Here is a 12,644-nt window from a genome sequence, read left to right on the forward strand (position 1 = left end):
TTCTGACCTGATTTTTATGATTTCTTTCCTTCTGCTAACTTTGGGGTTTTTTTGTTCTTCTTTCTCTAATTGCTTTAGGTGCAAGGTTAGGTTGTTTATTCGAGATGTTTCCTGTTTCTTAAGGTAGGATTGTATTGCTATAAACTTCCCTGTTAGAACTGCTTTTGCTGCATCCCATAGATTTTGGGTCGTCGTGTCTCCATTGTCATTTGTTTCCAGGTATTTTTTGATTTCCTCTTTGATTTCTTCAGTGATCACTTCGTTATTAAGTAGTGTATTGTTTAGCTTCCATGTGTTTGTATTTTTTACAGATCTTTTCCTGTAATTGATATCTAATCTCATAGCATGGTGGTCGGAAAAGATACTTGATACAATTTCAATTTTCTTAAATTTACCAAGGCTTGATTTGTGATCCAAGATATGATCTATCCTGGAGAGTGTTCCATGAGCTCTTGAGAAAAATGTGTATCCTGTTGTTTTTGGATGGAATGTCCTATAAATATCAATTAAGTCCATCTTGTTTAATGTATCATTTAAAGCTTGTGTTTCCTTATTTATTTTCATTTTGGATGATCTGTCCATTGGTGAAAGTGGGGTGTTAAAGTCCCCTACTATGAATGTGTTACTGTCGATTTCCCCTTTTATGGCTGTTAGTATTTGCCTTATGTATTGAGGTGCTCCTATGTTGGGTGCATAAATATTTACAATTGTTATATCTTCTTCTTGGATCGATCCCTTGATCATTATGTAGTGTCCTTCTTTGTCTCTTGTAATAGTCTTTATTTTGAAGTTTATTTTGTCTAATATGAGAATTGCTAGTCCAGCTTTCTTTTGGTTTCCATTTGCATGAAATATCTTTTTCCATCCCCTTACTTTCAGTCTGTATGTGTCTCTAGGTCTGAAGTGGGTCTCTTGTAGACAGCAAATATATGGGTCTTGTTTTTGTATCCATTCAGCCAATCTGTGTCTTTTGGTGGGAGCATTTAGTCCATTTACATTTAAGTTAATTATCGATATGTATGTTCCTATTCCCATTTTCTTAATTGTTTTGGGTTTGTTATTGTAGGTCTTTTCCTTCTCTTGTGTTTCTTGCCTAGAGAAGTTCCTTTAGCAGTTGTTGTAGAGTTGGTTTGGTGGTGCTGAACTCTCTCAGCTTTTGCTTGTCTGTAAAGGTTTTAATTTCTCCATCAAATCTGAATGAAATCCTTGCTGGGTAGAGTAGTCTTGGTTGCAGGTTTTTCTCCTTCATCACTTTAAATATGTCCTGCCAGTCCCTTCTGGCTTTTAGAGTTTCTGCTGAAAGATCAGCTGTTAAGCTTATGGGGATTCCCTTGTGTGTTATTTGTTGTTTTTCCCTTGCTGATTTTAATATGTTTTCTTTGTATTTAATTTTTGACAGTTTGATTAATATGTGTCTTGGCGTATTTCCCCTTGGATTTATTCTGTATGGGACTCTCTGTGCTTCCTGGACTTGATTAACTATTTCCTTTCCCATATTAGGGAAGTTTTCAACTATAATCTCTTCAAATATTTTCTCAGTCCCTTTCTTTTTCTCTTCTTCTTCTGGAACCCCTATAATTCGAATGTTGGTGTGTTTAATGTTGTCCCAGAGGTCTCTGAGACTGTCCTCAGTTCTTTTCATTCTTTTTTCTTTATTCTGCTCTACAGTAGTTTTTTCCACTATTTTATCTTCCAGGTCACTTATCCGTTCTTCTGCCTCAGTTATTCTGCTATTGATCCCATCTAGAGTCTTTTTAATTTCATTTATTGTGTTGTTCATCGTTGTTTGTTTCATCTTTAGTTCTTCTAGGTCCTTGTTAAATGTTTCTTGCATTTTGTCTATTCTATTTCCAAGATTTTGGATCATCTTTGCTATCATTATTCTGAATTCTTTTTTAGGTAGACTGCCTATTTCCTCTTCATTTGTTAGGTCTGGTGGGTTTTTATCTTGCTCCTTCATCTGCTGTGTTTTTCTGTCTTCTCATTTTGCTTATCTTACTGTGTTTGGGGTCTCCTTTTTGCAGGCTGCAGGTTCGTAGTTCCCGTTGTTTTTGGTGTCTGTCCCCAGTGGCTAAGGTTGGTTCAGTGGGTTATGTAGGCTTCCTGGTGGAGTGGACTAGTACCTGTGTTCTGGTGGATGAGGCTGGATCTTGTCTTTCTGGTGGGCAGGTCCACGTCTGGTGGTGTGTTTCCGGGTGTCTGTGGACTTATGATTTTAGGCAGCTTCTCTGCTAATGGGTGGGGTTGTGTTCCTGTCTTGCTAGTTGTTTGGCATAGGATGTCCAGCACTGTAGCTTGCTGGTCGTTGAGTGAAGCTGGGTGCTGGTGTTGAGATGGAGATCTCTGGGAGATTTTCGCCGTTTGATATTACATGGAGCTGGGAGGTCTCTTGTCGACCAGTGTCCTGAAGTTGGTTCTCCCAACTCAGAGGTACAGCACTGACTCCTGGCTGCAGCACCAAGAGCCTTTCATCCACACAGCTCAGAATAAAAGGGAGAAAAAGTAGAAAGAAAGAATTAGTAGAAGTAGAAAGAAAGAAAGAAAGGAAGAAAGGAGGGAGGGAGGAAGGAAGGAAGGAGGGAAGGAAGGAAAAAAAGAAAGAAGATAAAGTAAAATAAAATAAAGTAAGATAAAATATAATAAAGTTATTAAAGTAAAAAATAATTATTAAGAGAAAAACAAACGGACGGATAGAACCCTGGGACAAATGGTGGAAGCAAAGCTATACAGACAAAATCTCACACAGAAGCATATACATACACACTCACAAAAAGAGGAAAAGGGGAAAATATAAATCTTGCTCTCAAAGTCCACCTCCTTAATTTGGGATGATTCGTTGTCTATTCAGGTATTCCACAGATGCAGGGTACATCAAGTTGATTGTGGAGCTTTAATCCGCTGCTTCTGAGGCTGCTGGGAGAGATTTCCCTTTCACTTCTTTGTTCTCACAGCTCCCAGGGGCTCAGCTTTGGATTTGGCCCTGCCTCTGAGTGTAGGTTGCTGGAGGGCGTCTGTTCTTCGCTCAGACAGGGCAGGGTTAAAGGAGCCGCTGATTCGTGAGCTCTGGCTCACTCGGGCTGGGGGTGGGGGGGGAGGGGCACAGAGGGCGGGGCGAGCCTGCAGCGGCAGCGGCCGGCGTGACGCACCAGCGTGAGGCGCGCCGTGCGTTCTCCCGGGGAAGTTGTCCCTGGATCATGGGACCCTGGCGGTGGCGGGCTGCACAGGCTCCCCGGCGGGCTGCACAGGCTCCCCGGAAGGCTGGTGTGGATAGTGATCTGTGCTCGCAAACAGGCTTCTTGGGGGCGGCAGCAGCAGCCTTAGCGTCTCATGTCTGTCTCTGGGGTCCACGCTTTTAGCCGCGGCTCGCGCCCGTCTCTGGAGCTCCTTTAAGCAGCGCTCTTAATCCCCTCTCCTCGCGCACCAGGAAACAAAGAGGGAAGAAAAAGTGTCTTGCCTCTTCGGCAGCTCCAGACCTTTTCCCGGACTCCCTCCCGGCTAGCCGTGGCGCACTAACCACCTGCAGGCTGTGTTCACGCCGCCAACCCCAGTCCTCTCCCAGCGCTCCGACCGAAGCCCGAGCCTCAGCTCCCAGCCCCGCCCGCCCCCGCGGGTGAGCAGACAAGCCTCTCGGGCTGGTGAGTGCTGGTCAGCCCTGATCCTCTGTGCGGGGATCTCGCCGCTTTACCCTCCACACCCCTGTTGCTGTGCTCTGCTCCGCGGCTCCGAAGCTTTCCCCCTCCGCCACCCGCAGTCTCTGCCCGCGAAGGGGCTTCCTAGTGTGTGGAAACTTTTCCTCCTTCACAGCTCCCTCCCACTGGTGCAGGTCCCGCCCCTATCCTTTTGTCTCTGTTTATTCTTTTTTCTTTTGCCCTACCCAGGTACGTGGGGGGGTTTCTTGCCTTTTGGGATGTCTGAGGTCTTCTGCCAGCGTTCAGTAGGTGTTCTGTAGGAGTTGTTCCACGTGTAGATGTATTTCTGGTGTGTCTGTGGGGAGGAAGGTGATCTCCGCGTCTTACTCTTAAGCCATCTTCCTGGAAGCCTAGACTTTCTTGGTAACAGTCCAACCTTTCACTTTGAGCTTGTGTGAATTACAATGGATACCTTCATTACAGCAGATTTTCATAATATATAAAGTATATAAATGGCTTTAAAGTGATCAGATACTTCTTCATAATATACAGGAGCCTATGTTATTTTCTGAAACATTCAGATGGTTTATTTAGGGGAAAATTACTTTCAGGACATGGTTCTTAATGTTTTTATGAGATGGGGACCCTTTGATAATTAAATAAACCGTAAGGATGCTCTTGCCATGTAAATGTACATAGGGATGAACTCTCAACATTTAAAAACAAATCATTTCAGAGGGATCACATCCCACTGAAGTTTGTCCATATTAAAATCTCTTACAGCAGACAGTCCCTGACTGTTGGTTCATGTAAATTTCAGTAGCACAAAATTGAACCTCTTAGTTGATTTCTAAAAGCGTAGTCACCTGAATTATAGGTCTATCTTATTTTAACTCTGTAATATTCCACATAATGTCTACATGATCATCTCATAAATCTTAGGCCCAGATTATAAATGTAGTAGGTGGTGGTAGTAAACTTTAAACAAGAATTGGAAATATTGTTACCAATATTTAGCTCTTGTCTGTGTGATTTTGGAAAGAATGGGAAAAATTAATGGGGCTGTTTTGTTAAGCTGATAGGTTTTTGAAAACTTATTTTCAGGCTTCCATATATAACCCCATTCATCCCCATCATTATCATTATGATTGTTTAAGATTTATCAGTATTCACAGGTGTGTTTGGCTTCACGATATAAGAAATTAGGTGCAATTTTATTTGGTTCTAAGAGATAAAATTCTTGTACTTTGATTGACAGGAGATTTTTAGTGTTTTATCATTTATCAGAAAAAGAAATGTATTTTCTTCCTTGAATTGTTTTACAGCACAGTGGCAAAATGGATGAAAACTGGTTTGTGGCAGTTACCAGCACAAATGCAGCTAAAATCTTTAATCTGTATCCAAGAAAAGGAAAAATAGCTGTGGGCTCAGATGCTGACATTGTGATTTGGGACCCAAAAGCCACAAGGTAAGTCTAAGTTTTTGTATTGGCTTCTCCATGGAGAAAAAGCACTAACTTGCAAAGAAATTTTCATTGGCCTTAATCAGCCATTTCTTATTAGGTGATTTATTTAGCCAGGCTCAGGTATTTTGAGCCTATGCACAAGATAAAGGTTTTGATGTACAAACATTCTTTTGTTTTCCTTGGCATAGAGAATGCAACAGTTGTGTTGCTTCCCATTCCCTGGAAATGCATGTGTGTATAAAACCGTATGAATTTCCCACTTCAGTGCTTGGCAAACGCCTGAGTTCACATGGAGGAAAGGTGCAGAGCAATGAAGAAAAGGAAAGGCTTAGTTTGAAAAGGGCTGCATTGAAAACTCGAAATAATTACAGCCTTTTTACAGCTCCCAGATAGAAAAATTGCAGCACAAAGGATGTCACTTTTAGTTAGCCAAATTTTCCAGCTGAGTTCATCTTGAGCCTGTCATTCCCAGTAGACTCCGGCTTTTTGTTTCCAATTTCCATGATTCTATGTGAGTATCGCAGGTTTGGCTGATTCCACCAATTCAGAAAAGTATTCAATAGAAGCTGAAGCTTTGTTAATTTCTCCTTATAGGATGTTGGCACAGACAACACCTGCATCCTGATTTCTGTTTTTCATAAACTCTGCAGCTGTAATGGAGAAAATCCCACATACTTTAACATTGCGTGTGTGTGTGTGTGCATGCACGCGTGTGTGTGTGTGCATGCACGCGTGTGTGTGCATGCACGCGTGTGTGTGCATGCACGCGTGTGTGTGCAAACAGGGATATGATAAGACCTTCTACCTTTACTGAATAGGCATTTATTCAAAGTCTATTAAGGGTTATGTTGTAGTAAACAGACGTCTATGTAGGCATACCTTATTGCACTTCACAGATACCATGTTTTTAACCAACTGAGGGTTTGTGGCAAACCTGCATGGAGCAAGTCTGTCAGCACCAGTTTTCCAATAGCATTTGCTCGGTTTGTGTCTCTGCATCATATTTCGGTAATTCTTGCAATACTTAAAGCTTTTTCATTATTATTACATTGGTTGTGGTGATCAGTGATCTTTGATGTTACTACTGTAATTGTTTGGGGACGAACTGAGCCCCTGTAAGACAGTGAACTGGTGTGTGTTCTCACTGCTCCACCAAACGGCTGTTCCCCCATCTCTCTCCCTCTTCTTGGGCCTCCCTGTTCCCTGAAACACAATATTGAAATTCGGCCAGTTAATAACCCTACAGTGGCCTCTAAGTGTTCAAGCGAAAGGAACAGTTTCATGTCTCTCACTTTAAGTCAAGAGCTAGAAATGATTAAGGCAAATTGAAAGCCGAGATAGGCTGAAAGTTAGGCCTCTTGTACCAAACACTTAGCCAAGTTGTGAATGCAAAAGAAAAGTTACTGAAGGAAATTAAAGGTGCTACTCCAGTGAACACACGAATGAATGATGAGAAAGTGAAACAGCCTTATTGCTGATACAGAGGAAGTTTTAGTGGTCTGGATAGAGGATCCAGCCAGCCACAGCATTCCCTTAAACCAAAGCCTAATCCAGAGCTTTAACTCTCTTCCATTCTGCGAAGGCTGAGAGAGGTGAGGAAACTGCAGAAGAAGAGTTTGAAGTTAGCAGAGGTTGGCTTATGAGGTTTCAGGAAAGAAGTCATCTCCGTAACATAAAAGCACAAGGTAACGCAGCAAGTGACCCAGAAGATCTAGCTAAGATCATTAATGAAGGTGGCTACACTGCACAACAGATTTTCAGTGTAGATGAAATAGCCTTATATTGGGAGAAGATGCCATCTAGGACTTCCACAGCTAGAGAGGAAAAGTCAATGCCTGGCTTCAGAGCTTCAAAGGACAGGCTGACTCTCTTGTTAGGGGCTAATGTACCTGATGACTTGAAATTGAAGCCATTTACCATTCTGAAAATCCTGGGGCCCTTAAGAACTATGCTAAATCTACTCTGACTGTGCTCTCTAAATGGAACAACAAAGCCTGGATGACAGCACATCTGTGGATATTGCTGAATATTTTAAGCCCCACTGATGAGAGCGACTTCTCAGAAAAAAAGATTCCTTTTGAAATATGACTGCTCAGTGACTATGCACTTGGTGACCCAAGAGCTCTGATGGAGATGCACAGCGAGATTCATGTTGTTTTCATGCCTGCTGATCCAACACCCATTCTACAGCTCATGAATCAGGAGTAATTGCAACTTTTAAGTCTTATTATTTAAGAAATACATTTCGTAAGGCTATAGCTGCCATAGATAGTGGTTCCTCTGATGGATCTGGGCAAAGTCAGTTGAAAACCTTCTGGAAAGGATTCACCATTCTAGATGACATTAAGAACATTCGTGATTCATGGGAAGAGGTCAAAATATCAACATTCACAGGAGTTTGGAAGAAGTTGGTTCCAACCCTCATGGATGACTTTGAGGGGTTCAAGACTTCAGTGGAGGAAGTAACTGCAGATGTGGTGGAAATAGCAAGAGAACTAGAAATAGAAGTGGGGCCTGAGGTTGTGAATGAATTGTTGCAATCTCATAATAAAACTTTCAAGGATGAGAAGTTGCTTCTCATGTGTGAGCAAAGAAAGTAGTTTCTTGAGATGAAATCTACTCATGATGAAGGTGCTGTGAAGGTGTTGAAATGACAAAAAAGGATTTAGAATATTCTGTAAACTTAGTTGCCAAAACAGAGGCAGGGTTTGAGAGGACTACCTCCGCTTTTGAAAGAAGTTCTGCTGTAGGTAAAATGCTATCAAACAGTACTGCATGCTCCAGAGAATTTTTTCATCAAAGAAAGAGTCAATCAATGCGGCAAACTTTATTGTTGTCTTATTTTAAGAAATTGCTGCTGCCACCTCAGTCTTCAGCAGTCACCCCTCTGGTCAGTCAGCAGCCATTAACATTCAGGCAAGACCCTCCACCAGCAAAAACATTAGGACTTTGCCAAAGGCTCAGATGATGGTTAGCATTTTTTAGCAATAAAATAATTTTTCATTAAGGCGTGTGTATTGTTTCTTTAGACACAATGCTACTGCACACTTAATAGACACAGTATAGTATAAACATAAGTTTTATATGCCCTGGGAAAACAAAAAAATTCATGTGACTGGCTCTGTTGTCGTACTCAGTTTATTACAGTGCTCTGGAACCAAACCTGCACTGTCTCCGAGTTATGCCTGTGTTCTTCCAGATTCATTATTCTGTGGAGGCTCCTCTTAACCACCCCTTCTATCCCATTTCTCACGTTCTGCAGTTTTCGCACTGAAAAAGATGAAGAAGGATAGTGCAAAACATTCTGACGGTGGCTTAGAGAAAATTCTTAAAGGGTTGCAGAAGCAAGATATAAGTCAAAGAAATCCAAAGAGGGCTAGATCATTTCAACACATGCTCCCAAGTAAAGATAATATTTCTCCGTATTTCAAAAGGACATTAAAACAAGAAAAGAAAAACAAAAAGGTCTCCAGTTTTTTAGGTCTCCGAGAGTCAGAGAAATAGAATCCTGTGGTTCATCTGCCTCCAGCCAAACTAGATAAATATAAAATAACCTTAGTAATTTCTGAGGTTACAAAACATTTTTGCATTTCTCATGAGATTGTAACAAAAACCTTCTGAAGTAGGCATAAAAATTATTAATATCTCATTTTACAGGTGAGAGAGTGGACGGACATTCAGAGACCTTAAATGACATGCCTGGGCTCTCCAGCTTGGCACTGATGAGCTGGGAACAGGATCTACACATCAGGCTCTTGGGCTGTGCTGGTTTTCTTTATGCTTAGTTATACACAATAAGCAGACATCAGTAGAGAAGACTCAGCACTAGTAATCACATGCCAAGATGTATCATTTTCCTAAAAGACACATATAAAAATGTAAATAATTTTCTGATATCATTACCGTTACAAAGTGAAGGACAGATATTATATAAGAAATACTAGAGAACCGATGAGCGAAAGTGATAGAAACTTAAAAGCACAGAGGCCCTTTTAGCTTGACCTAAAGTTAGTTATTCTTAGGGTAGAAATGAAGGAAATTAAGCAGGTAATGTATAGATCTTAAAAAAGAATAAGAACTAAACATCTGGATCATTAAGGGCTATTCTGAAACAACTGACTAGGAAAAGGAGGACAAAGAATGTTACAGAAATCGGTAGCTAACACTGGTGAGAGAGTGGTCTAAATTTATATAGTCTGAAAACATGACTCAAAGAGACATAATCACAGCCTATAAATATCCTCCAAGCAACGATATATGTGGTAAGTAAAGGAAGTGGATTATTCACAACCTTGAGTTCAGGTCATTTTTCTTTGTCCAGTTGTCTAAGGAAGACAGTGCTTTACACCTGAGCTGGTTGTGTCCTCAGACTTCACAACAGCGGAGGAGACTAAGGCTGCACCGCTGGAGGTACCCAGGTGTAGGGTTAAAAAGAAGAGCCACAGGGAACGGCCTTCCCATGGCTCTCCACCTTGCTAGGAATTAGACCGGACAGTTTGAGTGTTCTCATTTCTCCCTCACCTTTGAAAAGGAATACTTATTTGAAGAAGGAGAAAGTGCATTTATCATAGTTCATATCAAAAGAGGGAATTTGACAGAAACTGAATGCTGACCCCTTATCCAGGTCGATCATAGCACCAGCCTTCTCTACTCTTGGCCTGCTTGTTAGGAGAAAGTTGCTCATCTGAGCTGGCTGTTCCTGACCAAAATTTATGCTGATGACCTCAAGGAGGACCTGTCTGGTGCGAGACAATATTTTAAGCCTTCGCTAACTGTCCGCACGTTACCCATAGCTTCCCCCTGTCTCCAGCCACTACCTCACCACCACGATGGTCTGCCTCTCCTCGCCTCACAGACTGCGTTCTGTGGAATGCCGCACGCCCACCGACCACGCTGTGTCACAGCCTTTATTCACTGTCTTTCTCCCTCGTTAACATTCTTGAAGTCTAATTCCATTTTTTAAAATAAACATGTTGTTTCAGAATAGTTTTAGATTTACAGAAAAGTTGCAAAGTTAGCACAGAGACTCCCAAATGCCCCACAGTGGGTTGCCGTTATGATTATCTTACATTACTCTGATACATTTGCTACAATGAATGAACCAGTTTTGAAAGGATATTATTAACTAGAGTTCATACGTTGAGACTTTATTAGTTTTTGCCTAATATTCTTTTTCCATTCCAGGATCTCATCCAGGACACCACATGGCATTTAGTCATCATGTTTCCTTAGGCTCCTTTGGTCTCTGAGAATTTTTCTGACTTTATTTTCTTATTTTTATTGAAGTACAGTTGATGTACAATGTTGTGTTAGTTTCTACTGTACAGCAAAGTGATTCAGTTATACACACACACACACACACACACATATATATATGTTCTTTATACTCTTTTCCGTTATGGTTTATCACAGGATACTGAATATAGTTCCCTGTGCTGCCCATTAGGACCTCGTTGTTTACCCATTCTGTATATAACACTTGCCATCTGCTAATCCCAGCCTCCCACTCCATGCCTCCCTCTTGACAACCGCAAGTCTGTTCTGTACGTTTCTGACTTTATTTTCGATGACCTTGACAGTTTTGAGGAATTCTGGTCAGGTATTTTGCAGAATGTCTGTTTCCTTTTTTTTTTTTTTTTGACGTTATTAGCCTGGGGTTACGGGTTTGGGGAGGAAGACCATAGAGGCAAAGTACTACTTTCATCACAACCTTTCAAGGGTACCTACTATCAACGTGACTTCTCACTGTCGTCGTTGACCTGGATCAGCTGCGTCTGTTTTCTCCACTGTACAATTAGTCATTTCTTCCCCTTTCCATATTGTACTTTTTAGAAGGAAGTCACTGTGCACAGCCCACACTTAAGGAGTGGGGAATTAGGCTCTAGTTTTATGTTTGAACTGATTCTACAGCCCCAGAGTCTGACCCAGTTCAGCACGGAGTAGAAACACAATAAAAGTTGAAGGGGTGAGTGAGAAGGATACAGGTTCCACACTGTATAGTAGATCTTAAATGTTCTAACCACAAAAAAGAAATGGTAATTATGTGACATGATGGAGGTGCTTTGGCAGTAATCATTTTGCAATATGTAAGTGTGTATCAAATCAACATGTTAGGGACTTCCCTGGCGGCGCAGTGGTTAAGAGTCCACCTGCCAATGCAGTGAGCACGGGTTTGATCCCACATGCCGCGGAGCAACTAAGCCCGTACGTCACATCTACTGAAGCCTGCACACCTAGAGCCCGTGCTCCGCAACAAGAGAAGCCACTGCAATGAGAAGCCCGCGCACCGCAACCAAGAGTAGCCCTCGCTCTCTGCAACTAGAGAAAAAGCCCACACGCAGCAACGAAGATCCAACACAGCCATAAATTAATTAATTAATTATTTTTTTTTAATCAACACGTTAAACTCACACAATGCTATATGTCAATTACAGTTCAATAAAGCTGAGGAAAAGTAAAGAAATGACATAAAGGAAAATTGGAAAGATTTTATTCAGCAACAATTATAGTGAGAGGAAAAGTTAGAAGAATAGCATTTCCTCACACTTTTCTTTTTTAGTTTTTTATTAATTTTTGCTGTGTTGCGTCTTCGTTTCTGTGCGAGGGCTTTCTCTAGTTGTGGCAAGCGGGGGCCACTCTAAATCGCGTTGCGCGGGCCTCTCACTATGGCGGCCTTTCTTGTTGCGGAGCACAGGCTCCAGACACACAGGCTCAGTAGTTGTGGCTCACGGGCCTAGTTGCTCCACGGCATGTGGGATCTTCCCAGACCAGGGCTCGAACCTGTGTCCCCTGCATTAGCAGGCAGATTCTCAACCACTGCGCCACCAGGGAAGCTCTTCCTCACACTTTTAACGTATTGCAAGTTATCGATAATTGTTGAAATGAATGAACATGAATAAAGGAGAAAGGATTCTCTAAGGAAAGAAGAAAGAACTGCTTCACGGGTCTTCTTTTCCTTGTGTCCCCTTCATTTTTGAGGTTGGGGCACAATTAACTTTTTAAGCAGCTCTTATAATAAATAAGAGAAGAAAATGAAGTTAACAGAGAGCTATCTTCCTGGTTCTTTCATTCAGTCAGCAAGGAGCATCGCTGAGAGCCAGGCATGAGGGTCAAGGTTGTACAAGAGCCAGGCCCTGCCTTTGGGAAGCTGACAGTCTATGGAGAGGAGATAAGAGATAAAGTCAAAGGGTCTCAGCCTCAGGAGGAATGTGTTAAGGATATCACATGGGAGGCAGAAACAAGGTGCCACGGAAGCCCAGGGAGGAAAGATCATTCTTGCACTAGTGCAGTCATTGGCATAGGACCTAGGGTCACGTTAGAGAGGAGAGGAAATGAGGCTTCTGACCCTGAGAGTCAAGGCTAAACATGGAGGTGAGGTAGACTGAGGCATTGGTAGCAGGGTCTGGGTGGAGGCAGTTAAAGCCAGGGATTACAAGCAGAAAGAACAGGTTCAGGCTGTGGAAAGGGACTGGAGGATGAAGAGGTCGTGGGCTGCCTATCTCCAGTTTTAATCTTGTTCGTTACAGACACAGGCAATTTTAAAGAGCTCA

General features: G+C 42.0%; 1 protein-coding gene across 1 annotated transcript in view; it reads left to right on the forward strand.

The window, feature by feature from the left end:
* The window catches only part of DPYS (dihydropyrimidinase), a 90,181-nt gene that overhangs the window by 40,001 nt on the left and 37,536 nt on the right, over nt 1-12,644 (forward strand). Inside the window, exon 7 of the mRNA XM_089898830.1 lies at nt 4,955-5,097. Coding sequence (XP_089754956.1) covers nt 4,955-5,097 — 143 coding nt within the window. The remainder of the gene's footprint in view (nt 1-4,954; nt 5,098-12,644) is intronic.

This window comes from Delphinapterus leucas, chromosome 17 (assembly GCF_059928025.1).
Source record: "Delphinapterus leucas isolate spDelLeu-1000000601 "Yukka" chromosome 17, BTC_Dleu_Yukka2, whole genome shotgun sequence".
Classification (NCBI taxonomy): domain Eukaryota; kingdom Metazoa; phylum Chordata; class Mammalia; order Artiodactyla; family Monodontidae; genus Delphinapterus; species Delphinapterus leucas.